The 27177-nt window shown below is 34.0% G+C and overlaps 1 protein-coding gene across 1 annotated transcript; it reads left to right on the forward strand.

Moving 5' to 3' along the window:
* Positions 1–1408: 1408 nt before the first annotated feature.
* On the forward strand, positions 1409–23700 carry LOC123540029 (sushi, von Willebrand factor type A, EGF and pentraxin domain-containing protein 1-like). Its single transcript, XM_053525825.1, has 24 exons — positions 1409–1510; positions 2316–2442; positions 2962–3086; positions 3557–3742; positions 4231–4419; positions 4709–4969; positions 7305–7505; positions 8926–9120; positions 9407–9591; positions 10219–10498; positions 10915–11082; positions 11490–11651; positions 11954–12152; positions 12676–12848; positions 13816–13986; positions 14367–14597; positions 14794–14964; positions 15370–15573; positions 16023–16286; positions 17065–17247; positions 17579–17734; positions 22274–22309; positions 22862–22937; positions 23442–23700. The coding sequence occupies exons 2-24, from the start codon at positions 2333–2335 to the stop codon at positions 23698–23700; spliced, it is 4185 nt and encodes a 1394-aa protein (XP_053381800.1). The 5' UTR covers positions 1409–1510; positions 2316–2332.
* Positions 23701–27177: the final 3477 nt, after the last annotated feature.

Here is a 27177-nt window from a genome sequence, read left to right on the forward strand (position 1 = left end):
CAAATTGACTCTGTATGTAGCAGAAATATGTAGTGATTACCTATTATAAAAACTTGTAAAGGATGAGGTTAACATCAGCAGCATACACCTTACATAAACATACAAGTTGAAAATAAGTAAAAAATACCACTCCTCTAATATATTATACAGAAAGACCTTCGCTAAACGGCAGAATTGTTTTCGTCTGTAAATAGACATAGCCGCTGCGCTTGATTTTCCTGTGTTTTCCCTCTACCAAACAATCTCTGATATTGATTTTCACTCAAACTGTTCAAAATGACCAAGTATGCTTACAACACAAATGCAAGCCACTCATTATTTGATAGACAGATAGAAAACAGTATTGATTTTGAAATAGCCAGTAAGAATTAGTGTAATATCTATGTTTCGGCTTTAACGTGATAACGACTAAAATGTAAAACAGGTGCCCGTTTTTCGTGATGACCTTAAACGTTGAAGAAGAATAATGATACTCTGGAAAATATCCTTGTTTATTTATCTGTATTTTCTTTCACAATCAGAGGTATACATTTTATTTTATTGCTTTGTTTGTAATCATATTATTATTCATATTTCTTTAATTTGTGTTAAATCTTTTAACTAAATAAACACCCTGTGTCCAATCATAATTGATGAATCCAAACGTTTAGACAAACATTTGTTTTTTCATTTTATTTCACAAGTAGAAATACACTTTTCATTTCTTTTATTTCTGATTCGCCTTTTTAATCTTTCTTTCTTTGCTTCTTGGGTTTGATGTATTCAGATTTCTTTACATCATGTTTTACCTTGTGATCATTTTAGTGTTGCTATTTTTCTGAATTATCTGGCACAATTTTGGGATGCGTTTATGATGACAAAGAGGTTGACACTGAGGCTTCGAAAAATGACTCAGCCGCAGCAGGCTCTATCTGCATTGTTGAAAATCCACTTGGTGTCCAGCATGTTCATTGTGAACATTCACAATGGATAATAAAACAAGGTACATACTAATTACTTGTCTTAATTCTACACGCTTTTATTCGATAGTATTTTTTTTCAGATTGATTGCAGCTATTTTCTGTTTAGGACTGTGTACGGAAAATTTATGTCCCGGAACAGAAAGGTCAGGGAGTCAGAAAAATGTATCTTACTATAAGATATACTTGCAGTCTGTTAAAATAGTGTTATAATGTCTTTTCCATTTGTAAAATTTATATACCATGAATTCTTAGATAAAGTCTGGCTTTAAAGATAAATATTTCTTTGAGGAATTGATCTGACTTAAGTCTCGATCGAGGCAAGTTTTCGAATTCATGAGATGCGAATGTTTGATCTGATTTTCAAAGTGTTTGTAATGTGTATATTTTGTTAGATATCGTAGACAACCAAAAGCATATCCGTCGCAAAAGGGGTTGGTTCCGAAGAACTATTAGAGCAGTAGGGAACGTCTTCAGAGGAGTCGCACAAGGAGTCATTTGTGTTGCCTCTTTTTTTACCAGCTGTACTTTTGGTGACAGGCATCCATCTGGTATGATATTAAACTTTTATGTCTCGGTTCGTCTTCTTAAATTGCAAGGTATTTGCAGTTTGAATGCAAATGTAAAAACAGCCACATTTTTACTCGTAACTTTCGTACATTTTGACAAATGTTAAAAGTCTTTCAAGATATTGAATTATCTAAAAGCACGCATGCAAAAGAATGCGATCGTTCTCAGGTTCATAGTACCAGGAATCTAGACTCAGTATTTTGCCTATCCTTACGTAACTCAAGACAGACTCATGATTTCAAGATTAAAATTGAATGCAGATGTCGGTTTTTCTCAAAGATCAAACAATCAGATGCTGAAAATTTTAAACTAGTCTCCAAATCGGGCTCCCTTTGTCCAGCCCATGCGTATTGATATGTGCTTCTTTTCGTTAAATGCTCTCTTTATGTTATTCGATATTTAAAGCCAAAGTTGAATATGGACTTCCTCCATGAGCAGTTTTGCTAGATTAAGTAATTTTATTGGGTAAACGTCGCACCGACACAATTATAGGTCATATGGCGACTTTCCAGCTTTGATGGTGGAGGAAGACCCCAGATGCCCCTCCGTGTATTATTTCGTCACGAGCGGACACCTGGGTAGATTAATCGACCCTCCGTAAGCCAGCTGGATGGCTTCCTCACATGAAGAATCCAACGCGCCGAGTGAGGCTTGAACCCACATCGATGAAGGACAAGTGATTTGAAGTCAGCGACCTTAACCACTCGGCCACGGAGGCCCCGCTAGATCAAGTGCAATGCTCTAAAACACGTTTTCCCTTGTTGTAGCTGTTTTATGTCGTTACAGATAGAACGCCGCCTGGTATGACTTGTGAGCCTCCAGTAATATATGTAACGGCCGAACCATTTTTGTATGTTGCTAAAGCAACTTGGAAAGAACCAATGGCTTCTGATGAAACAGACGGATCAATAACGTACGTATCATATTCTCGTTTACATCAATAAAGGTTTTTTATTTTATACCTATATAAATTCCTAAATAACTAGCTGTAAGAATAAAAGTTTATAAATGTTCTGCTTTAACAAAAATATGTTTGTATTTGTCGCAATGTAAACAAATGGTCACAAATAATGTTTTTGATCTAAATCAACATCTATATTTGATATAATTCGTGCTTGCTTTTCCAGATATTACTTTTACATCTTACCATCAAGACTTTAATACTAAATTTAAGTGGTACAGTGCTATACAGCTGTCATAAGCTAATTTGATACCATTTACCATTTGAAGTGTGTTTTCCTACGAAAAGATTCTTTGGTAATACAAAAACTATGTATCAGAAATTGGGATTTTATTTTCAAAACTAATGTCTTTCTCTTTAGTAGATATAGATCCCGAAGCTTATTTCCATATTTGTGCATATTTGTGTTGAGATTTCAAAGACACAAGACTAATGATATACATATTAGGTTTTCAATTCAAATTATTTCAGACCACGGAGAAAAAGTGGGTATCCACCAGGCAGCAATTTTCCTGAGGGACCAACATCAGTTACATACGAAGCTAAAGACAGAAGCGGAAACCGAGCAGAATGCCATATAGATGTTAATGTAAAGGGTATGATATTATATACAAGAAGGTGTCTGTTGCCAATAATGAATTGTTAAGGGTATGGTATTTTTATACAAGAAGGCGACCGTTGCCAATAATGAAATGTAAAGGGTATGATATTTATATACAAGAAGGCGACCGTTGCCAATAATGTAATGTAATGGGTATGATATTTATATACAAGAAGGCGACCGTTGCCAATAATGAAATGTAAAGGGTATGATATTTATATACAAGAAGGCGACAGTTTGCCAATAATGAAATGAAAGGGTATGATATTTGTAGACATTTACCAACACTGCTATGTAAAGGGTATACTTTGTATACAGGAATTGGAATTTTACAAATAATTAGATGTAAAGTGTTTGATAGTACATGGCAGTAGATCAATGTAAATTACATACTAATGACATAGTGTCCAGATTCTGACGTCTTATTGGCATTATTATGATGCGAGTTATTGTGAATCATTTTAGTCGTACGATGTGACACACCAAAGGACATTCAGAATGGTTATTATCAATGCTACCCTGTGACTGAATTTTTGAATGGTGGCAGCTGCAGATTCGGTTGCTACGAGGGATTTGATTTACAAGGGGGGCAAGAAGTGCTACACTGTCAGAAGAATGGTAAATGGTCAGGGCCACAACCAACATGCAAACGTATGAATAAAGTATCTTATATTGCAGCTTAAGTGTAGATCCCATGTAGTTTCTACTTTATAAATTCTTATTGTTGTACATCGTTGGTCTTTCGAAACTGTAACGAATCAAACTTGCATGGGTATGTTACTTTAAGGTAGTGGACCGGTAATGGTAATCGGCAACTTCTGCTCGTTTACATATTCTCCGTAGAGGATTGGATTTCGGCATTCTCCGGTTGTTATGAAAAATAATTTTCTATTATGGCCGAAGCATCCCGAAATCATAAACAGAGGATACGTAATCGCGCGGAATGGGCCGATTGCCATAATAGGTCCACTACCTTAATGCCGACATTCTAAAGATGTTTGTTTCTTTATAATGTGGCCTAGGTAACTTTCAGTGGAACGGAACTTTGCAAAGTTTACTTTAAGATGAGTACTGTTCCATTTTCATTTCATAAATCATATTCTCTTTCTTTACATTATGAGGCGTTATGTGATTTTTAGCTTGGAAGTGTCCTGATCTTCGCAGCGTAGAGGGTGCAGGGCGTCCAAAATGCACAAATGGAACGAATTTTCGTAGCATATGTTCTTATAACTGTGGTTCAGGATTTGATATGCCACCGAGAGTTAGCAAAACTTTAGTGTGCGACAAAACAAAGTCCTGGCGAAAATATGGTCAGCCGAAATGTGTAGGTAAGGTTTGATCTCCCTATTTGTAGAATATCTTACAATTTACAATCGTTAAAACATATATCATATTTGAAAGTTAGAGAATAGATAGATAACCAATGAACAAATTTTTGAAGGTATAATCTTCTTGTCGGTAGTGCCATTAATGTTAACAGTAGGCACCTTAAACCCGATCAGAAAATGTTTGTTATAAAGTTTAGGTAGAGTATTGACATATGTCATTTTTATTGAAGTTATAGCAGAGTCTGTTTTACTGCATGATCAAAATATCAGGTTGTTTAATCATTTTTAGACGTTGAGCCACCGGTATTCAAGCCGGGAACCTGTCCGAGTATTGTCATATCAGGAACGGATACAGGTTTAAACTCAACTAAAGTGAGCTGGACACAACCAAAGGTCAACGACAATAGCAATAAGACGAGTAGATATTTGAAACATGGATATCCTCCTGGTACCAGGCTTACTGCTGGAATATATTCAGTTCAGTATGGAGCGAGGGATGATGCAGGAAATATCGCTATTAATGATTGTTCGTTTCAAGTTATTGTACGAGGTAAGACCAAATTAACCTATATTTATTAGATATTCTAATAGGAAAAATGCTGGCACGTTTTCGTTAAAACACGGAAATTCGACGCAATGACCACATATCATTTGACTCCGTGAAGGCGCCGAAAAAGCGTGCTACCACATTTGATCTACTAAATTATAAAAAAAAGACATTTCAGAATCGAAATTCTTTAACAGACCGCTTTTACATTTCGAAATAAAATAAAGGTTAACCACGCTTCAACAATACGAATTGGGTTTACGCTGCATGTATAATGTACTCGAGGTACGCCCTCATGACATTATTCCGCAGGCGTATAATCAAGGGTAACAACTACTTGTTACAGTAAGTAAAAATAACAGAAAAACAAAGCAGCAACTATTAAAAATAACGAAATTTTATTCATAAAAATAACAATTCAAATACATCAAAAAAGTCAAATAACCGTACTATCCAGTCTAATGTGGAAAAATTGTCCAAATCCTGTCCAAGTCAATTTTAAATCCAATCTGTATAAATTCCACAATTTTTCACAACATTTCAAAATTGAATTTAGTATATCCAAAGAATATAAATCATCTCTTTAAAGATTTCCACTTTTAAATCCACAGTAGTAATGTAAATCCTTTAGATATTAAGAATCCAAATTGGTAATATTTTGTTATCAAGAAATACAGGTAAAAGTTTTGCTCTGTCCTAAAACAGCTCTCTATTTAATGTATCATGGGAGGTTTCAGAACTTTCATGTAACACTTAGAAAAAAGAACATTCTAGAAAATCAAAAACAATCCAGACTTTTAAAAACAATTATTGTTACACCCTGTTTATTAGTTTAAACCGGCGACTACATGTATATTTGATACGCTTTAGGATTCTACAGCTTAATTGTAGGAGAAGTGATTAAAACGTGACAATGAAAAAGTGATATTGTAAATAGAGAAAAATAAGGCAGTTAATGAAAGGATTACATAAAGGAATTGTGAGCTGAGAAAATCATAAGGTTTTTATTATTTCAAAAGATAGCTTTTTTCCAGGAAAATAGAGAAATTATAGTAAGAGCTTATCTCTACATGAATTAGACTCCTATTCTGCCGTGAGTAAGTTAACGACTGCTAGGGATTTCCAGCGAGCACTGATTGGCTGAGTCTTTACCTGTGTCTGCGTCACGCTGCGTATATTTAAAATATACTATTGCAGACAAAAACAAAAAAAAGATCTACATGAGCGCATGAAAGACAAGGGAAGTAACACAGTCTAAGAGCAAAATCTGTGACTGTCTCTTCTCTGTAAGACAAGGGAAGTAACACAGTCTATATATGAATATCATTAAATTTCGTGACTTTTTTTACTTTAATGACAAATTTTGGGCCTATCACATATTATTTGTTGAAATGTTTCGGTTACAAGAAATGTTTTGTATTTATTGTTTGAAAATGTGAAAAAATATATGCCGTTGTTGATTTCCGTTCATTTCCTTTCTTATTCGCGAGGATGCTGGCGCTCGGGTGTTTTCTAAATAATGAAAAATATTAAAATAGTAAGAGGGTTATTGGTTAACTTTCATCAAAGATGCGAAGTTTCTCAGCCTTTCAACGGCATGGAATGCACCGCAATAGCAGTCATAGCTTTTTAAGCATTTCTTCAATCCAATATTCAAAATATTATCCGACAGTTTTCCGGCGACTTGATGCTCTGCATCAAACATTTACTTCTCAGTTTTGTGGTAGAACATTCTGGAACACCATAGAATATATTTACATTATGTCTCATAACTAGGTCAATAAACAATGACTAATCAATAAACAATAAATAATCAATAAAGTTGAACCTAAAGTGGGGAATGACATATGCATAACATCATCGTTTTGTTTCAATATGTTAAAACATGGTTCGGCTATATATTATTTCTTGAATATCTCGATAGCTATATAATGTAAATTTATAATAGAGTTATAAATAGCATAACATTTAATATTGCTGAAGAACCTCAACAATATAATAAAAGATGTTAATTTACTAAATATTAGGGCATCACATTTAATTTTGTTTGAAAATATACTCCACTCGATTAGCTAAGTTACCGCTCTTGGTGATATACTAGTATACGATATTAAACAAGTCATTCTGTCACCAACTAATCGACATACTGTATTTACTACATATATTACCACAAGTTATAGTATATCATATAAGTTTTACCGTTTGTGCTATATTAATGTAATGCATACGTGTTTAGCTTTATTATCAATCTTTAGAGCTTGTTGATATTTAATGTAAGTAATGCTATCATGATACGCATATTGCTAAAATTAACGTTTGTGATATATATTTATTTCAGAAATCAGATGTTTCAAACTCTATCCGACACCATTTGTTCATATTGATTGTCCACATGGTTATCGAACAGGCGCACGTTGTGATATCTCGTGCGACCCTGGCAAGATTTTACAAGGTTCAAATGATGTCGGATGCAACAAGAGTCCCGATGGTTTATATGGAGCCTGGAACTGGAAAGATGGTCAGCAGACAGTTTGTAAAAGTAAGAGTTAAAAATAACAACATATTTCATATGTCCACATTGGCTTACTTAAATAAGCGTAATTAAACATATATATGATTTAGATATGCATGTATTTTGAAAAGCGGTTAAGTCTTTTTCAAATTGATTGACTCTGTACATATACGGTAGACAAAAACGTTTAAATTACCTAAAATGAAAAAATTAACTGTTGTAATTTGCCGAAAAGAAAAAAGCAGTACTATTTAAAGCTTACCTATTATTATTTTTATATAACTATATTGAGTGTACATTTTATTTACGGAAAATATACCGACCATGCGTTCTTTAAAATTGAAAGGTAAAATGTTCATGTGAATGCCGGATCTGTCTTTGCCATTTCATCCGAAATCTATATTAGTCTCCAAATACTTCGACTGTCCCAGTAAATACTGTTTTGAAGATAATGTGCAAGAGCTGGTTACTGATACTAAAATACTTGTGTGTTTCTATCAGATAAATATAATTAAAATTTTAGCATCAATAATTACAGAAAATATTAATAATTCCGTGAAAAAGAAAATATTTCCGAATGAGTTACTGGAAGGAACTTGGCATTTACATTGTACTAGGATATTACATTGATAGTCGTCAATAGTTTGTAAACATGGTACTGTCCTCGTTCACATCCTAAAGTTAGTCTAACATCAAACATATTCTGACATTACGCTTTGATAAGTTTCTGTCTTGTATTCAACAAAGATGATCATATAACAAAGTGTCAGATTTTCAGAATAAGTACGGGCTTTCAATACAAGTCATTGATGTTCTTCGTTATCGCAGCTACAAGATTATACTGCAGTCCTACTGATCTTCAGATAGCTTTTAATTACATCTTTTTCTGTTCGCGTCATCATTAAAGTTTAGACTAAGCCTTAAAATGCATGTCTCTAAAATATATCAGTAATAACCCAAGATTTTTGTAAATTCTTGCAAACGTATTACCTGCTCTTAATGTTTCTCAGTTAATATCTTGATTTCTAAATATTTACATTATGTTTAGTGTCAAAAGGAAAACATCTCATGGACTCCGTATTGAAAATAGCAAAAACATGTCACAACCAGAGCAACCATTGTGGGAGGATAGTGGCTGTGACAAAATTTGTAAAATAGCCAGATTAAATGTCGCTATATGTTTTTTTATAAAACGTTTGTTCCACCAAACCAGCATATGCTGCCTTTGATACACTATGTTTTCCGGGCTACTGTGGTGAAGAAAGAATGTGTGTTAATATGTCCTTACTAAGTGTAGTCATATCATAAAGTATTGTTATTCTCTTTCGCGTGATACACTTTGTCTTGTCATCTATAAAAGTAACAAAATAACAGAATTTTAACATGGTAAAGTACACGAGTTCTGTTTTTATATAGACAACATGTTTATACATATATTTTATCTTAGATGGTAGGGCTTGTGTATCGATTCCTCCACCTAAAAATGGCGCGGTTGTATGCGATAACTGGGAAGGAGGGCAGTATTGCCAAGTTCAATGTAAAAATGGAACACAAATGTCAAGCGTTAGTTTACAGAAATTATACGTATGTCAAGGACATGGCGAATGGTCAAGAAAGACACCAACAGTGAAAACTTGCAGAGGTATAAAATAGAGGTTACGTCCCATACAATTTGTAAGAAACTTATTTTAAAGTATAAAGAAAAAAGATTAAAAAAGAAGTTTAAGAGCAACCTTTACATTGCAAAAATAATATTCTTACATTGTCTTTCATGCAGACCTAACAGTTGTGAAAGCTTAAACGATTTTAAACTGAGGCTGTAAATTTATGCTGACGCCAAATACCTAAATGCTATCTGATTACACTTCCAGCCAATCGTTAACTACATGTAGACGTTTATAAAATTACCACAATTCTTTTCGTTTAAGCGGTACATGGTCATCGTGTGCCACATTATCTTGGAATAGAAGCATCGTACTATTTTGATGGGGACTGTACTGATCCAGCAACTCAACAAGAAATAGCAAGCAATTTTGTTGCAGCTGTTAAAGCCAGTCTGTATCAATTAGAAGCATGCCCGGACTCTATTGAATGCAATTCACGAAACGTTCAGGTAATTACTTAACAGTCAGTAATTGCACATACGAACTCGGGAATAATCTACATACATGTACATAACGTGCACGCATAGCTATTGTCTAAATTTGGCAAGTGCAGCGTATTAATGACCATGCTTTTCGGCAAGATATGAAAAATATTTTCTTGCAAGTGTTCTCTTTACATTTTATAAGGATTCGAACGTTTCGGCCCATGCAAAAACTGTGATGACAAACATATTTAATTAGCTTTACGAAAACGAACATGAACATGTACCAGGCAAACCAGTATTAAACATTCAATATCACTCCGATCAAATAATAGATATGTTATAATGAGGTATGTTTGAACATAAGCGCTCTTTTTAAATAGTAACTGTAATCCGACACTTGCCGTCTAGTTACCTCACTTCATTGAATCAGCTAACATATAGCTGATATAAGAGACAAGTAACTGACCATTTAAACAAGCACGTGTACATGCACCTTTGTGTTGTATTTTCAGTCCAGAGGGCATTTGAACTAACATACGTACAATTACATATTTGTTGTATCTTTATAGTCCAATACACTGGGCAAAGCTGGAAGTAAAATAGGCAAAATTATTGTTTTATTACATTGATACAATAATATTTTACCTATAGATAAGCTGTGGGGCAACAGGAAGGAAAAAACGAGACACTCATTCTAGAAACATTCTTGTTCTAACTGCAAACTTACCCGTAAGATTACATGGTAACGAAAGTTTATATACGGCTGAGACACGATACAGTGAACTTCTTGAGAGCACACAGAAAGTACTTACTGACAACGAAAATAGGATCTTTGGCGATACTGCAGTCTCTAAAAAGCAGTTTATGACTACAGGATTACAGATACTGTGCCCGATAGGATCTGTCAAGTCGGAGCAAAGCTTAGACTGCAGTAAGTTCTTTTATAGTCCGTTTTTTTCTGGTATGAAGACATACACCGATAAACTACAAAAGACAACTTCATTTGTAATATGCTGAAAGACCAATTCATCGATGTATGAGTGTCAATTATTGTTAAAATTTAAAACTGAAAAAATGCTTATAGCTTAGGTGTAGGTCTAACAAATTGAAATAGAATATATAATTATTTCATACTTTCAACATAATTGCAAAACTGATGGTTTAAACAAAATTTAAAAAAATAAAATATATAATAACATTGTAATGAAATTAATTTTCCTGGATCAAGCAAACTATAAAATTGATATGTATGCTTAAGTCATTTGGTGACATGTGCCCTCATTGCTAATTTTGCTTGACAAGTCGTTATAAATACCTTTTAATAATTTATTTTTTTAATTGTTTTAGTTGATTGCCCGGAAGGCACGTACTTTGTAAGTGGACCTGGTCCTGCCGTATGTGAGGCTTGTCGGAAAGGTACTTACCAAGACAAAGCTGCCCAACTGAGGTGTATACGTTGTCCAGTAGGTACTACAACACATAGTGTTGGAGCTAGTTCCGTAAAGGAATGCGAAGGTATTTCATATTCAAATACATATGTTGTCGGCCGCTCAATCCAGCGTTCGTGGGTTCGAGCCACACTGGGGTCACGACCATGACTTCTCATATGACACCAGTACTGGTTTTTCCAGGAAGCGGACTCGGGAGTGGTTCCAATAAGCTTGAAGCTTTCATCACAATCGAGCTAAAACAAATTAGTATAAACTAAATACATAATGTTCAAAGCGGTTTGATGTGATATTCCTTTTAAATGAAGAAGTAACATGTATGATCTCTCCAAGTTATATATATGAAAGGAATAGTATTTTTGTCTGTCAAGCAATCTAGCTTATTTGATTAACGAATAAAATAATTCATCAAGCGTGTTCATTCAAATGAAATTAGTCATATGAATAGTTTACGAAAGAGTTACTTTACGATAGAGGCATGCAAGCCAGGGACATACTCTAGAGATGGTCTCAAGCCCTGTTCTCCCTGTGAGCAAGGACAGTATCAGTCATCTTATGGACAGACATTTTGTCGATCATGCCGAGGATCTAAATCGACAATTACCTTCAGTTCGATGTCTATCTCTAATTGCGAAGGTAAATAATAATATGCAAGTTTAACTTAGGTTAATATAGGAACTTTTATAGCTACAGAATTGCTAAGACAGATGCAGAATGTACATAATATATACGTTACTTGAAATTATTTTCAATTTTCAATTACAATATTTGTTTACCAAATTCATTGATACAAAGATGATTCGTTACGAGTGGCATTGAAAAAAATTATATAAATATATTCATAAAATTAAAAATGTTAATATAAGTAACTGCATTGTTCGTGTTATCTATAATTTATTCTCCGGAACAGTAGGCTGAAATAAGCGTTCATTTTGCAGAGTTTGACATCCAGATGGTAACTAACGAGCAGACTGACCTACATGTAACATTGCAGGAAAATGTAACCATAAAAGACTTCACTGTCGCGTTTTGGTTTAAACATTCCGCTGATGATTTTCCAACCGTCCAGTTTTCTGACAAGGGGAATGAGGTGCTTTGGATCTGGGAAGGCCTGAAAAAAGTGAAGAGACACAACAAGTAATTCCATTAAGTACTAAGTATTAAAATGAATGATAATAGGGATTAGACATTTAAAGTTTTCTGTACTTCCGTTCTACGTATCAACCAGAAGATAAAGAAGTCTTTGATACGACTTTTGGTTTCTTAATTTTTAGCATACATGTATGCAAATGCACTGAGATGTTCTTATTTATTGTCCAGTTGTATTGATCTAAACTTATATAAATTATCATCGACTCTGTTTAGTATTACGTGAATAACATTGTTATGCGTTTAAATGTTTTTAACACTGCATATTCTGTAAAAAGCGCATGCAAATCAAATCGTGTTTCTGAGACTCTTCACACATTTAAAAAAGTAAATCTAGGTGCAACACATTCAATTTGTGTACTATTGATAGAGTTATTTTACGGGAGCACCAGTTTTAGTTTTCAAATACATATCTGATCTCAACTTTTTAAAAATGTGTCTCAGTGTGTGTTTGCAATATGTGTGCAAAGGTGTTGGCAAAACTATTCTGAAACTTAATTGTCTTTAAAAGCAAGGATACTGAAGTTAACTTCGCATTTCCGGATTTGCGCTGGCACTACATCACATTGCACAATAGCCCTTTATGCAAAATTGCTGTAAGTGTGGATGGTATGCCTTTACCTGTCGCAGATTACACAAGCGGCTGTAGAGATATGACTTTCAACACATTTTCTATTCATGCAGGTAAACATTTTTGAAGAAATCAAAGTTACAACATTCTTGAAATATATACAACAAAAAGAATCAGCATTACGTTTGGTATTACCCTGCAAATGAAATAGTTGCAAGGTACCATTAGTGAAGTTTCATTTGCGTTGCAAAACGTAATTTTAAGTCATTTTTTGCGATGAATGTAGATGTTTCTTTAAACAAAAAGCAATTTCGGTGATCAGTTATTTACCCTCCCCACTCGCCCCCCAAAAAAATTTAAAGAAGAAAAGAAAAACAAGATATCTCTACTGAAGCAAACAAAGTTGTCAGATTTTAGGTTTACGAGTCTTTGTTTAAATTATTCCCCTGTAGATGGGGCGTCTAAATAAATACGTAATTATTCTAGATTCTTAATCTTTAAACATGTACAGTCCGTCCGTTAGCTCAATAGGGAGAGCGCAGATCCGTGAATCACGGGCCGTGAGTTCAATCTCCGGGCCACGCGTATGTTCTCTGTTGCGATGTATTAAAATGACATTGTGTTTGAAATCATTCGTATTCAACCGCTGATTCATGTGGGGAAGTTGGCAGCTACGTGCGGAGAACAGGTTTGTACTGGCACAGAATTCAGGAACACTGATTAGGTTAACTGCCAGAGTTATATAACTATTATACTGTTGAAAACAATGGCGCTAAACCCAAAACAAACAAACAAAACTTTAAACATTGTTAATAAATACATTTGATTTGCTGGAAATTTATCCTGAATCTGATTTTTAAATAACGTTTCGATAGATTTGATATTAAACATTTTTAATAAGTCCGAACTTCGATAGTTTACATTGCATTTTAAATGTCAAAATAATTTAATCATATAAGACACATTTACGTACTTGTGGCGTTATCTTTATTTCAAACCAGTAAAGCTTTAAAGTGAAGGAGCTGGTCCATGTATTAGATCATTCATTAGATTTAGTTATAATGGAATATATATTACCAGATACAAACACGAGCGGAAGCATTTCACAACTAAATGTATGGCGTGGTAAATATACCGCTGACAATCGTCACAGATGCTTTTCGAGTGAGGTAGGAGATATTCTTTCATGGAAGACAATGGAGGAGGCTGAAATCGTAGGAGCATACATGCACATACCCAGCCAATGTGATGGTTTGTATCCTTTATAACCGTGTAAGATTTATGCAAGGTACATATGATATAGCCTCAGAACCTTAACAAGACAATATGTCTTGTCTTTTTACTTTTAACTACTTGAATCTAACATTTATTGCCCGCTTGAAGGTTTTGTTCAGGTTCATGTTGTGTTACCTACCCTTACCAGATTGTCATTTTGTAATATTATAATTTGTTACAAATGTATACAGGCTATTGCTCTTCATAATAAGTAGTAAGGTTCATAAACAAACTGCCTACACTTTAATTAGCAGTCATGCTACTCAAGAATATTTCATTTGCTTTAAGCAATCAAATCATATATGTTTCATACTAGAAAAGTTATATGTTCAAGCTGAAACGATTTTTAAATGCAGATTTTGACAACTGTGTATCCTCTCCATGCCTTCACGGTATGTGCACTGACGCTTTGCACGGATTTACATGCACTTGTGAACAAGGATATCTTGGCACGCAGTGTGATATAAACATAGATGATTGTGAAGCAAATATTTGTATGAACAATGCCACATGTATGGATGGAGTTGCTAACTATTCTTGTCAGTGTCCAGCCAACTACACTGGACAATATTGTGAAATAGAAATGGGTGAGTGTTTGCTTTTAGTTGTGATATGCAATATATTTAATAAATAATATTTTTATTAGAGATTCATCTTTAGAGGGGAAATAAGAGATTCATACAAATGAACTAATACGCATTCAAAACATATTTGCATTTTCATGGTGATGACACAAGTTGTTTTGAAAACAGATGTGAGTCGTTTATGTCCATTTATTTATAGTGGATGGTGGTTGGAGTGGATGGGGCAATTGGTCCGAATGTTCTACTACATGTGGGGATGGTGAGAAGAAACGAAAGCGGTTATGTAATAGTCCATCACCTGACAATGGAGGGCAAATGTGTTTTGGTGACGGGTTTGATTTTACGACTTGTAACAACTCTGATTGTCCAGGTAAGACTGAGAATAGTTTCTTTACATTGAAATTTATGTGTGTTAATGTCATATGGCGATAGCTTCCCCTGCAGATATATTATGTGTAAGGACAGGTACCAAGGTAGATCCAACGTTCTTCTGGATTCGTACACTTTTTCTGTATAGCATACAAGAATGAGGTCATTACTCTTTAGGCGTCGACATATAGGAACAATGCGCAAGCAATTCAGTGTCACCACCCATTACAACTTCTTTTATGTTGTAATACTATTTATTATAATGATCGCTAGGGAAAATATCATTATACCATTTCTGTATACAGGCACAGGTACTTACGTGAAATCTAATATATATATATAATTTATAACTAAATAAGTACTTATTCTTGTACCGATCCTATTCAAATAACATTTTTATTCACAGTGTGCCCTCAAATATCTGCTCCTATGAATGGGTCCCTGGAATGTGTAAATGATACTGAGTCTATCAACTGTACAGTTTCATGTGACGATGGCTTCGACTTTGACATAGAGCCTCTACCATTATATTACTGTGGACCTCATACATTTCAAGAATGGAATTATCAGACCGATGAAAATCCCGAGAGGCGGTTACCAGAGTGTGTCGGTAATAGAAACATAGAATAGAAACATTATAAGTTTATTATTGAATAAGAATAATAAAATAAAGATTTTAAATTTGCGTTACTTATTCAAGGCCTTATGTAAAAGGTATGTTTTACCCTGTCTTAAAACGAATATATATACCTAAAAAGAAGAAATTGACATATGTATATATATATATATATAGAGAGAGAGAGAGAGAGAGAGAGAGAGAGAGAGTAAAACGGAATTGCAATTTTAAAAAGAGAAACTGACGGGAGAGTTGTATTTCAAAACTGCTTAAAATATTATAAATGTGGTTATAAACATGCATATGTCTTTCGTATACAAAATAAATAGCAAATCATATATCATTTCGATGGAAAATAACTAAGCTACGTCTACAAGAAGTCATACTAGGATGGCGCTGGAGAACTCTTGCGAAGAGCTGAGAACATTATTTTATCCTTTCAGCAATAAAACTACCGAAAGAGTTGAAGGTCGTATACTCGGCACATTACAAGGATCTGTATTGTGCAAATGAAGACTTGGAAGATCTTGCACGTGAACAAATAGACATGACAGTCAACATAATGCTATCAAATGTTCCATGTTTACAGAAAAAGAGTTGCTCTTTGAAGTATGTGAATGTTATTGATTGTGACAGCAAAAGTCGTCGGCGACGTTCAGAGAAGACAGCCGGGTTTAGTTTACAGATTAGAAGTAACCCCACTGAAGGTAACTCAATAAAGTTTTGATTTTACAGTTGTTTTGAATGCGCAGTAAGAATTAAATAGAACATAACTATGCCCAGATGTTTTCTAAATATTTGTAACTTGTTTCCATTTATTAGATGTTATGTTAATGTGTTATTGCGTGTAATATCTCGAGGTAGTTTAAACAACTGGAAAAAAATCAACATCATTCAAAGAGAAAATGCTCATCGGTCACTTATAACACAAATTAATGCTCCAGTCCTGAAGTTTATCCAGAGAGGAATACATGTACTGTTTACATCTTCGTAGCAATTTATCTACTCCAGTGTATATTTGTGGGACAAGTGTCATTTGATTCTTTATATAGTAACTGCATTGTGCATTTAAAATCTGTAGGCAGATTTTTTGGACGCTTACAATGCAATCAAGAAGAAAAATAGCAGAATTGGTTTTATTGAGTCTGAGAGGTAATGGAATGTGCAACCCCCTAACGCCCCCCCCCCCACCCCACCCCTCTTCCTAGCACCGGCTTATGTGAAATTAGGGGAAGTAGCATTAAATTTAATGTAATCCCTGAATGCAGTACCTTATATTTACACACACCGTTTTACATTAAAAAGTTGATAATCATTTTGTTGGCTTTCCTAAAACGCCTCTTGGTATATGGATGTCAGTTTTATATTATTTTGTTAACCAACGTAAAGATTTTAGTTTATGAGAAAAGTAAAAACTTGTATATAGTGTTCATATAGTGTTCCTGACTTAAAGTTTAAACATAAGTTTAAACACCTTTGTTTCAGATGATAAAAATAAGACATTGGCTGACCTGGAAAATGCATTCCAAAATATCCAACGTGCAGCTGATGATGGTGAGTTTACTGTACAAATTCTTGACGACGACTATGAACTGAATGGTAACATTACAGAATTACATGGAGAAGTCGTGTGTGGACCTGGACAAACGAAAGTCAAATTTTATTGCGGTTAGTTGTCAATATTTCACTTTGTTTCTCTATGATTTTGTTTGATTCATTAAGGATACTAATTCATAATCACATTTAAAAAATACACATAAATTCTTTACGGTCAATTGTATTTCCACAGTCCTCTTAAAGGAGATTAATTAGATTTAGCCTAATACAAACAGTCGCATAAACACTTCACGTGTCTTCACGCTTCATGTTCTATAAATATTAGAGGTAAACAAGACTTATAATACTGGAATCTGATATAATTTTTTTATGTTGATCTTTGCAGGAATACGATTGTTTCAGAGTGTAGAAATATTTCATCTTTCAATCTTTACTATTTTAGTGCCATGTGGAAAAGGAACATACCTTTATACAGACTATTGTAAACCTTGTTCTGTTGGCACTTTTCAAGAAGCAGAGGGTCAGTCCAGCTGTACTGACTGTCCGAAAGGAAAAAGTACAGTTGGAATACGGTCCACAAGTATTAGTGAATGCACCGGTAAGTAGAAGGTAATAACGCGTATCAGTCGCAATCATTTTTAAACTTTGTAAGTTATTTTATGTTAAAGCGGATGAAGTTTGTGACATAGACAGTAAGTTGTTTTCAGAAACAATTTTGGGACATATTTCTGATTAATACTAAAGAAAATCAGACAATCATATAATGATACAGTTACAGTAAAATACTTTAATAATTCTATATTCAAAAAGCAACCTTTAGCGATATATCTGTTACAGATGAATTATTGCTATACGAGCCAAGAACAAATCCCCAGATTGGGAGAGTGGGAGAGGACGCTGTCTTAAAATTGTGTTCAATATTTGATAATGCATCCTTTGTTTATATTTTTACTTTTCAATTCTCTATTCAATATATATTTTCACTTGCTTTCAGTTTTAACAAACTCCATTCAAATCGAAACGTTCGAAATACCGAAATTCGTTTTGATTTATAGCTGTGTTCCTTTACCAAGTAGTAGGCGATGTATCAAACATCTGTTTCATAGCTGTGCTCCTTTACAAATCACAATATGGTTATTGTTTTATAGCTATGCCCCTTTACCAAGTAGTAGATAGGCTAATAAATATTTGTTTTATAACTATGCTCCTTTACCACGGATAGATACTTTATTAAACATTTGCTTTACAAATATGCTTCTTTTCAAAGTAATAAATATAGTGAATTAAACATTAGTGTTATAGTTGTGCCCGTTTGCCAACCAGTAGACGGTGCATTAAACATTTGTTTTATAGCTATGCTCATTTACCAACTAGCAGATGGTGTATTAAACATTACTCTTACCGGCTATGACTCTCGTTGCCCACATGTTGTTCCTTTTGTCAGTCAGGCTGTCACTAAACCTGTTAGCATTTCCCTTAGAAAACCGTTGGTTTGTATCGTGTTCTATTTACGCCATTGGTAAGAAAAAGGATTTGATCGTATGAAGGTTCCCCAGAGTAAGTTAGTTAACCATAAGTTAAACATTTTAGGGTTATAAATACACTGTTTAAGCCCGGTCGTATTTGATATGTTAAGTGTTACCGAAATAATCCAGCTAAGCAGTATGTGTATCATGTTTTAGCCCAGATAGAAATATTGTTAAAAGCGTTTATGACTTTCCAAAGAATAGGTAGAGCTAATTTACTTGGCCTTTTTTGGCGTCTGTTGGTTAAGCATGTAAGCTGTTATCTCAGTAACCCGCTCGTGATGAAATAATGCACGTAGGGGCACCTGGGGTCTTCCTCCACCATTAAAGCTGGAAAGTCGCCATATGACCTATCATGTGTCGGTGCGACGTTAAATCCAACAAAAAATCAAAGGCCTGAAGGGCCTGAGAGTCGGCTAATGCTTGATGTACTGGTAGTATTGTCTACTACCAGTTTCAGTTTGTTTTTAGTTTGTTTTTTCCCCAACTGAACAGAGATTTTGTTACAATAGATGAAATGGACATTCAATCGATGCCTAGTAAAACTTTGATTGACAAGTATTTAAACCCAATATATTTCTCTAAAATTGAAGAGTGGTTCGCAAAAATAAAAATGTTGAAATTATAAACTACAATTTGACAGCTGACACTAAGATACTGCCCATGATTATAAATATTTTTCCAGTAAACATTTGCGTCCGGCATTACCAAAACAGGCAATTATCGGCTGGTATATATTCGCACATGATAAAATTTGAATATGACAATTTATATACTGACATTTTATAGCGCAGACTGCCACATACTATTTGTAACGGATGGACGAAAGAACTGTTCAGATATTTTACAGATAACGGGTCTGGAGATAACCGTGTCACACGCTAAAGTATACTTACTTTGCGTTTAAAGATATGTAAATGTTGCTGAGTGTCTATATATAGTGTCATGAATGTTTACACTGACAGGAAAATTGCGCATTCGAAACTAAGGGAGGTTACTCAGACTAGCTACTTATTTCGGAAAAGATAACCGATATTAATAAATGCAGCTCTTTTTTAGTTAAAACCATCATTTGTTCTATTTCAGACCTGTTAACCCCTTCAAAACCATGTCAGTAGTCCCCAAGTCCATGCACTTTCAATTATCCATTTTGATTCATGTAGACAGACAGGCCCAGTCTGGGCTGAAAAATGTTTGAGCCATTTTTACGTGGTCGGTAGCAGGGTGGGTGTGGGGAGGGGTGTTCCTTCCCGCTTTAAACTGCAGTCAGATTTTAAAATGGGCATTGTGGCAGGTCGTAAAAGGGCAAAAGTATCAAACTTTAAAGTGGCAATATGGGGGAAGGGTGTGGGAGGATACCCCTTCCTGCAAGTAGGGTAGGGGTATCACCACAAGAAAATTTTGAAAATGTAGACCCTTGATACAGCCTTTGGTGCGAATTCTAACTGAAAATTTTATGTTTCTATTTCTAAATATTACCTAGATTCTTTTTAGTATTACAATATCCAAAGTATGAATGACTGTCACTTCATATTTTTACTTTCAGGTCATGCCTCAGGACTAGAATATAAGTCTGATATAGATTCTATGTATGTGTAAAATAAATTCTAGAATCATTTCTGTTACAATAATATCTATCATGTCTGTTACTTGAATGTTAAAATTTCATAACACAGCTCGATATTTACCCAAAATATTATATCCGGATACGATTACACTTTTCTTTATACCGCCAAAATCTCCAGTTTCAATAAATATGTTTTACAAATTGTTATGATACGAAGACAGTTTAGCAGCAATTGGCAGTATCTGACATTGAAGTTTACGGTGAAATTACCTCTTATTTAAATCATTTCATAAAAAAAATTGTTTCGTTTCGTCAAAGCAGTCTAACATAGACGATCTACTTTCGATTTCAAAAACTACAAGAAAATACAATTTAATGTTTCGCCGATTTGTTTATTTCTCGAAGAAAAAAAGAAATAAAATCAGTAGTAATTAAACAAACCAGTAAGAGCTTCTTCTCCCGATACTTATCCGCTTACTGACTGCAAAATTCAACCCATGTGTCATCATGAAACGCAGAATGGGTGACGGTTTCATTGTTTTTGCGAACTGAATCGTAATCAAATAATCCGAACCAGTCAAAATTCCAGAAGGGTTACGATTTAAAACGAAGTTGTATGTAGACGTTTTCATTTTCGCGACTCGCGATTTTGCATCATTTTGATCTGGCCAATCTTTGTAGTATTTTTTCGGTGAACCGAAGTCCGTATATTCGCAAAGTCGTAGAAGCGTTGTTATAAACAGGTCACGTGTGTTCGCCGACAAGTGCCCAAAATGTAATTAGGAATCATCCGCGGAGTCTAGCGGAAGAATTAACGTACTGCACATATCTTATTCGGGCCATTTAAAATGAAGCTGTTATAATTTAATTTCATCGATGTGGTAAACTCTTTCATAAGAGACATTCCAATGCTTTCAGAGGTACCCGACTCAATAAAATACTAGCAGTATGTTCTGGAACTATATTTTGTCTTTCGCTGGATGTTACAGCGCAATAAATTTGTTGTTTGCGCAATGATTTTAAAGATTATTTTTTGAAACGGACAGGGTAACAAATGGATAATTTGGCTAATAAGTTAATATGCAGCTTTTATTTGAATTTGTGAACATCATAATTGCTATTTTGTGACAAAAGGGCATAAAATTAGTCACCATAATCATATGCGCGAATATATTTCCAAATCCCGCAGAATCGTTATGCGTGTTTATGCTTAATGAGTTACCGCGGAAGAAAATACGTGGCTTTTTTCGAGTATTGCACAATTACACTTAATACATTTGACAGATTACATCGTATATTGGTCATAGCAAATGGAATTGACATAACTGAACTTCATCCGATCAATGAACTCTTTGAAATTAGAGACAATCTAATGGAACTACATCAATTCGCTTGTTGTGAGGCCATTTAATGAGAATGAGAACTCGGGCGATAGCAAGGACCCGTCAAACGCTTTCAGCGTTTAGCCGGCTCAAAAATCTCAGTTACCACTTGTGGAAATAGACTGGCACTTCACACACTTGTTTATTGTCATTTTGTTGGTTGTTCAGGTTTTATCGTACTTGTTAATACGTAGTCTGATTAGCTGTTTCATGTGTTTTGTCTGACTGTTTTTTGTTGTTGTTGTTGTAGTTGTTTCAAAATTCACAAGATTCCTATATTGCTATTTATTGTGGTATTCGTGGTATTGGGAGCATGCTAGGGCTTTCTTGTACATACTATTGGATTCAGTATTTTTAATTGTTTTATTCTATATTGTTTATATCGTTTTTCCCGTTTCTGAAATAAATATATCTGATCTATATCTAGCTATTTTGTCCAAAAATCCTGTCTAATTCAAGACATTTTGTTGACTTGTCGCAATCATTCAAATCAAAGTAGCCTTGATTTCCTGATCGTTTCAATGCAACGGACCACATTTATGACGCTCTTGATTTTTCATGCAATTATGTTTTTGCTTATTGTTATCTGTCAGTCAGTAATGTATTGCGTAACGTTTCTTTTGTTTTATGACATCTTTATTTTTGTGATGTGTTGTTTTCAGTGGATGTTTTAGTGAGTATTGAAGAAGGTCTTAAAGGTAAGATAACGTTTCAATGTTTAGCAAATATAAGAACAACTGTCAACAGTGGGATGTAACAACACATATCTAAAAATTGATGATTGGGAACGTATTTAATTCTTTATTAAATATCGTTTGCTTTCATATGTATGTATGCGCTATTAGTATATGTTTAGCACAGAATAAACAACTTATCCTCTAATAAATTATAGATATTAACGTAAATATCTCCTAATTTTATATAATAGCTAATGCTGACTATTGACCGTATTGAATTATGATATTGCATTGTTGCTTAATGCCTGGTCTAAAAGACCAATGAGGTTTAATCATATATATTTTTGTTTAATTATTTATTCTTTACATAACGAACCAGTTGTGATTTTTCAGCTACGCAAAAAGATAATATCTGAACCAGCAAAATATGATATTAACATCGGCTACCATTTCTATCAATTTTATAATTTACTTTTGCAGGTTATCATATGACACACCTGAAAGGACCATAATTATATTAAATTATTCCTAATTATTCGGTATTTGGATAATAATGATTTAATTTTGTTACAGTGACTGGTATCATCGTTGGTTGTGTTTGTGCTCTCGTTGTCATAGTTACTGTCATGTTTGTATACAGAAGATACAAGTACGTGCCTTTCATATTCATTGCCCAATTTAAGACATCATTCGGTACTTAAAATATACTTTACTGTAAACAAAATACATACATTTACAAGCATTTCATTAATCTGTCTACAATTTTATTGTCAATTTTAAATTCTATTATTAAAACTTTTGATATCCCTGCGATGCAAGGTAAACGAGGAAAATGGTAATGGTTTCATTGGTTTTCTAATAGATACTTTATCACAGGTATATTACCAACTGACTGGAGGCTTGAATTAAATATTGCTTGATGTTAAAACATGTGTATTCTTAAGGTCCTCCATAAAACGAACAGTTATTTTATTAATTTGTTGTTTACAGTTTATAATGTTTCATGTTGAATTTGTTGTTTATAGATTATAATGTCTCATGTTGAATTTGTTGTTTATAGATTATAATGTTTCATGTTGAATTTGTTGTTTACAGTTTATAATGTCTCATGTTGAATTTGTTGTTTATAGTTTATAATGTCTCATGTTTTTAGATCAAAGCAAGCTAAACTTGTCGATCCTACAAATATCAACATTGCATCAAGGCCGACATCATCTCTCAGTAATGGAAATGGCGAGCTTGGTCCATTGAATCAACGATTTGATCCGGCCTCGCTTGATAAGCAAACGATTATGCTTGACCTGGCACAAAGTAATTTTGGAAAGGACAAAATTTTACCGAAGAGTACTAGTAGATCAAGCACGTTCGTAGCTGAAGATGGGAGGGTTGTTCACAGTAAACCTTGGAAATAAACTGTGATTGAGACGTTTCTTCAATCAAAACATTTTAAGTGTTGTACCCGTTTTGATTTAAAAGTTGTTCACATACAGTATTTTCAATTTTTAAAGTCTTATCTATATTGTTATTTTAATTCAAAACATGATATAAAGCAGAACCATGTTTTAACGTATCAAAACAATGCTAAAATGTTATACGCCTACGGAATAATTTCAAGAGGACGTTTTCATTATTTTCTACACATTTTCTTTGGATTATTTCTCATCAAATTGTAATTGGTGTCTGTGTTTTCGAATTATTCTCTTTTAGCTCATTAAGTTGTGTATAATCCGTTAAGCTATTCTGTCACAACATATTTTTGTTTTCCTTCTTCATTTTCCCCTTTTTGTCTTATCACCAAGCGTACTCGTCTTGCAGAGTTCACACACTTTATATGATTTGTTGTTATGTTCCCTTTTGTGTACTTCTGTTATTAGAATTATTACTTTCATGTTGACAAAATTACAATATTGTTCCTCTTTCAATATAATAGAATGTTTTTTAAAGATTTTTTGGAAGAATAGAACGCAACCAAGCAACACCAATAACAGACTTGGTTTGATCGAGTATATTCATGTGAGATACCGAAATTTGCATCACCCCCATTACGCCATGTAAACCAATACTTCATGTACCTATCTGACAGAAGAGATTTTAAGGTTTTGGTACGCAGATTTTAAATAACATTTGTTCTTTAAAGACCCACCACGACATAGTGACCTACGTTTTCCTCCTACATGAACTTCGTGCAAATCTTTCTGTTAATACTGGTATAATACAGTTATTTTACAAGATGACAGGTGGACAATCCAGGCCCTCCCTGAATTAATGTGTTTTCACAACTTCATCTGCAATCTTATTCAGTCATTCTCTTTTCAGTATAGTTTTATAAACCTAGAATAACAACTATCTTACACTATAGAAACAAAGTGTCGTCTAAACTCACCTTAATACATCAAGTACTGTGCATACTACTATATTAATTTAAAGACGCACCACAAAATAACTGTATTCTTTTGTATTTCCATGATGGTAATTATATACGTTTTGCATGAAAAAAGTGAGAAATAGAAGTATCTACTAACAAATATACTGTGACATATATAAGGCTAAGACAATGTGTTTAATGCCTAAACACTGTATTGGATGAATGTAGCATTAAGAACAGTATTTGATATATTAAGCTGAGTTATGATCAATCTTTGTTTCTACAGGGTAAGATAGTTATTTATCAATGTTTTAATCCTATACTGAAACGCGATCGACTGAATAAGTTTGTAGATGAAATTGTGAAAACATATTAATTCAGTATTATTAGAATGATTTTCACGAAGTTCTTGTGGGAGAAAAAATAGGTTACTAGGTCTTGGTGGGTCTTTAATACTATATATATATATAGCCATTAAGCACATTGTCTTGGCCTTATATATGTCACTGTCAATTTGTAACCAGATACTTGTTATTTCTCATTTTCTTCATGCAAAGCATGTATAATTACCAGCCCGAGGGATTCTGAAGATGTTATAACACGAAAAGAACATGCTCTAACGCTATTCTAGCATAAAATGCGTAAAACCAAGTGAATGAGTGTATTGTCCCTCAACGTCATTAAATTTTCATGAAATGCGCGGTAGAGTCTACGTTGTTGTTTTCAGGTTGACGTCATTTCCTTTTGAATTATCCGTTTTGGGGCCGTAATACGTTTACGCTCAGCCACGGAACGAGCATATATAAAAGGGTGCTATAACAGCACGTGAGCGCGAGAATCTCTCTGTTAACACACGTTTTCTCTCCTGTTAAAACACGCCCGAGAAGTGACAATAACAGCAGTTTTATGCTAGAATATAGTTTAAATAGGCAGGGTCTCCATGGCCGGATTGTTTAGGTCGCTGACTTTAAACCATTTGCCCCTCACCGATGTGGGTTCGAGTCTTGCTCCGGGCTTTGAATTCCTTATGTAAGGAAGCTATCAAGCTGGCTTACGGAAGGTCGGTGGTTTTACCCAGGTGCCCACCCGTGATGCAAAAAATGCACATATAAAAGGGCACCAGTCTTCTTCTGCTAGCAAAAGCTGGAAAGTCGCCATATGACCTATAACTTTGTCGGTGTGACGTAACGTTTAACCGAACAAAAAACAAAAAAGGTTGTCATTATTATTATCATTTTTATAGTTTTACAAAGCATCGGAACGATTGCTTCCAGTTTTTACGATACATTTTCATCTAACTAAATTTAAGTCCTTTGTACAGAATTTCCATACTGATTTTCTTGAACAAGTTGATTGAGTTTTTAATTAAAATATCTATATGTTTTTGACTGAAAATTAAATTCAAATTTGAAAGGTTTTATGAAATGATCACACGCTTGTATTGATTCTGTAGAGAATTTTTACAAACGTTTATCTACAATTCAAAATAGTTTTGCACATCCGCAGATTGGTCCTAGAAACTACATTTCTTTAGATTTAGGTAGAGGTTGACAACCTTATAATTATATTTCTCGATTTTGTGGTACTTAGATTTTTTTTAATGTTTAAATTTATTCATTGCATTGTTATAATAACAGACTAAATAAAAAATAATACATGCATACAAGTTGGTTCCAACTGGATACGTAATGATTTTACTTTAAGTTGTCCTAATATGCATATTTGTTAATTTTGACATACTGGATTACCTGCAGCTAAACCTGTAACACTATGACGAAACAGCATTAATTTATTTTACAGACAGTTTGAAATCATACAATAAGAATAATAAAATCGTCAAATGGACAAGGTTTAGCTGCTTAATGCTCAGTCTCTCCTAAATTTCTAAAATGGATTGGTTTATCACTCAATTTGGGCAATACCATTTATTATTTGAAGGGGTGTTCAATGAAATTTTACTGACTGAATAGCGAACAGTGCAGACCATGATCAGACTGCACGGATGGACCGTAATTGTAAGAAAACATCGACCCAAAGTAATAGAAAACTATAGTTTACTTGGATTGTATACTAAACGTATTTTGGGATCCTGTTAATACCAAAACATTTCAAAATATATTAGGAGATCAATTATACAAGTGCAACCTCTGTAGAACAACACTCTTCGGAAAATAGTGACTGTTATGTAGAGGTTGTTGTTCTGGAGAGGTAAATTTGATAGTATATTTCAGCTTTTGGAAATTTTAATAATGTTGTTAAAGAGAGGTTTTTACTTGGAAGAGGGCCGCTCTGGAGAGGTTGTACTGTATTTAAAAAAACTTGAAATCATGTGACTTTGGTTAACATTATCACATTAAGTTTGAAATTGTTTCCAAATTTGTCGTCCTTTCGAATATTATTTGCGATTGGCAAGCTAAAATTGAATTGTACTGCTTGAAAAAAGTAGGCAGAATCACTTGACACCAGCATACTAAAGGTTAAGGAAGCGCAACTATTACACGAGCTTCAAGAACAATTTGAATCA

Source organism: Mercenaria mercenaria, chromosome 16 (assembly GCF_021730395.1).
Source record: "Mercenaria mercenaria strain notata chromosome 16, MADL_Memer_1, whole genome shotgun sequence".
NCBI classification, from domain to species: domain Eukaryota; kingdom Metazoa; phylum Mollusca; class Bivalvia; order Venerida; family Veneridae; genus Mercenaria; species Mercenaria mercenaria.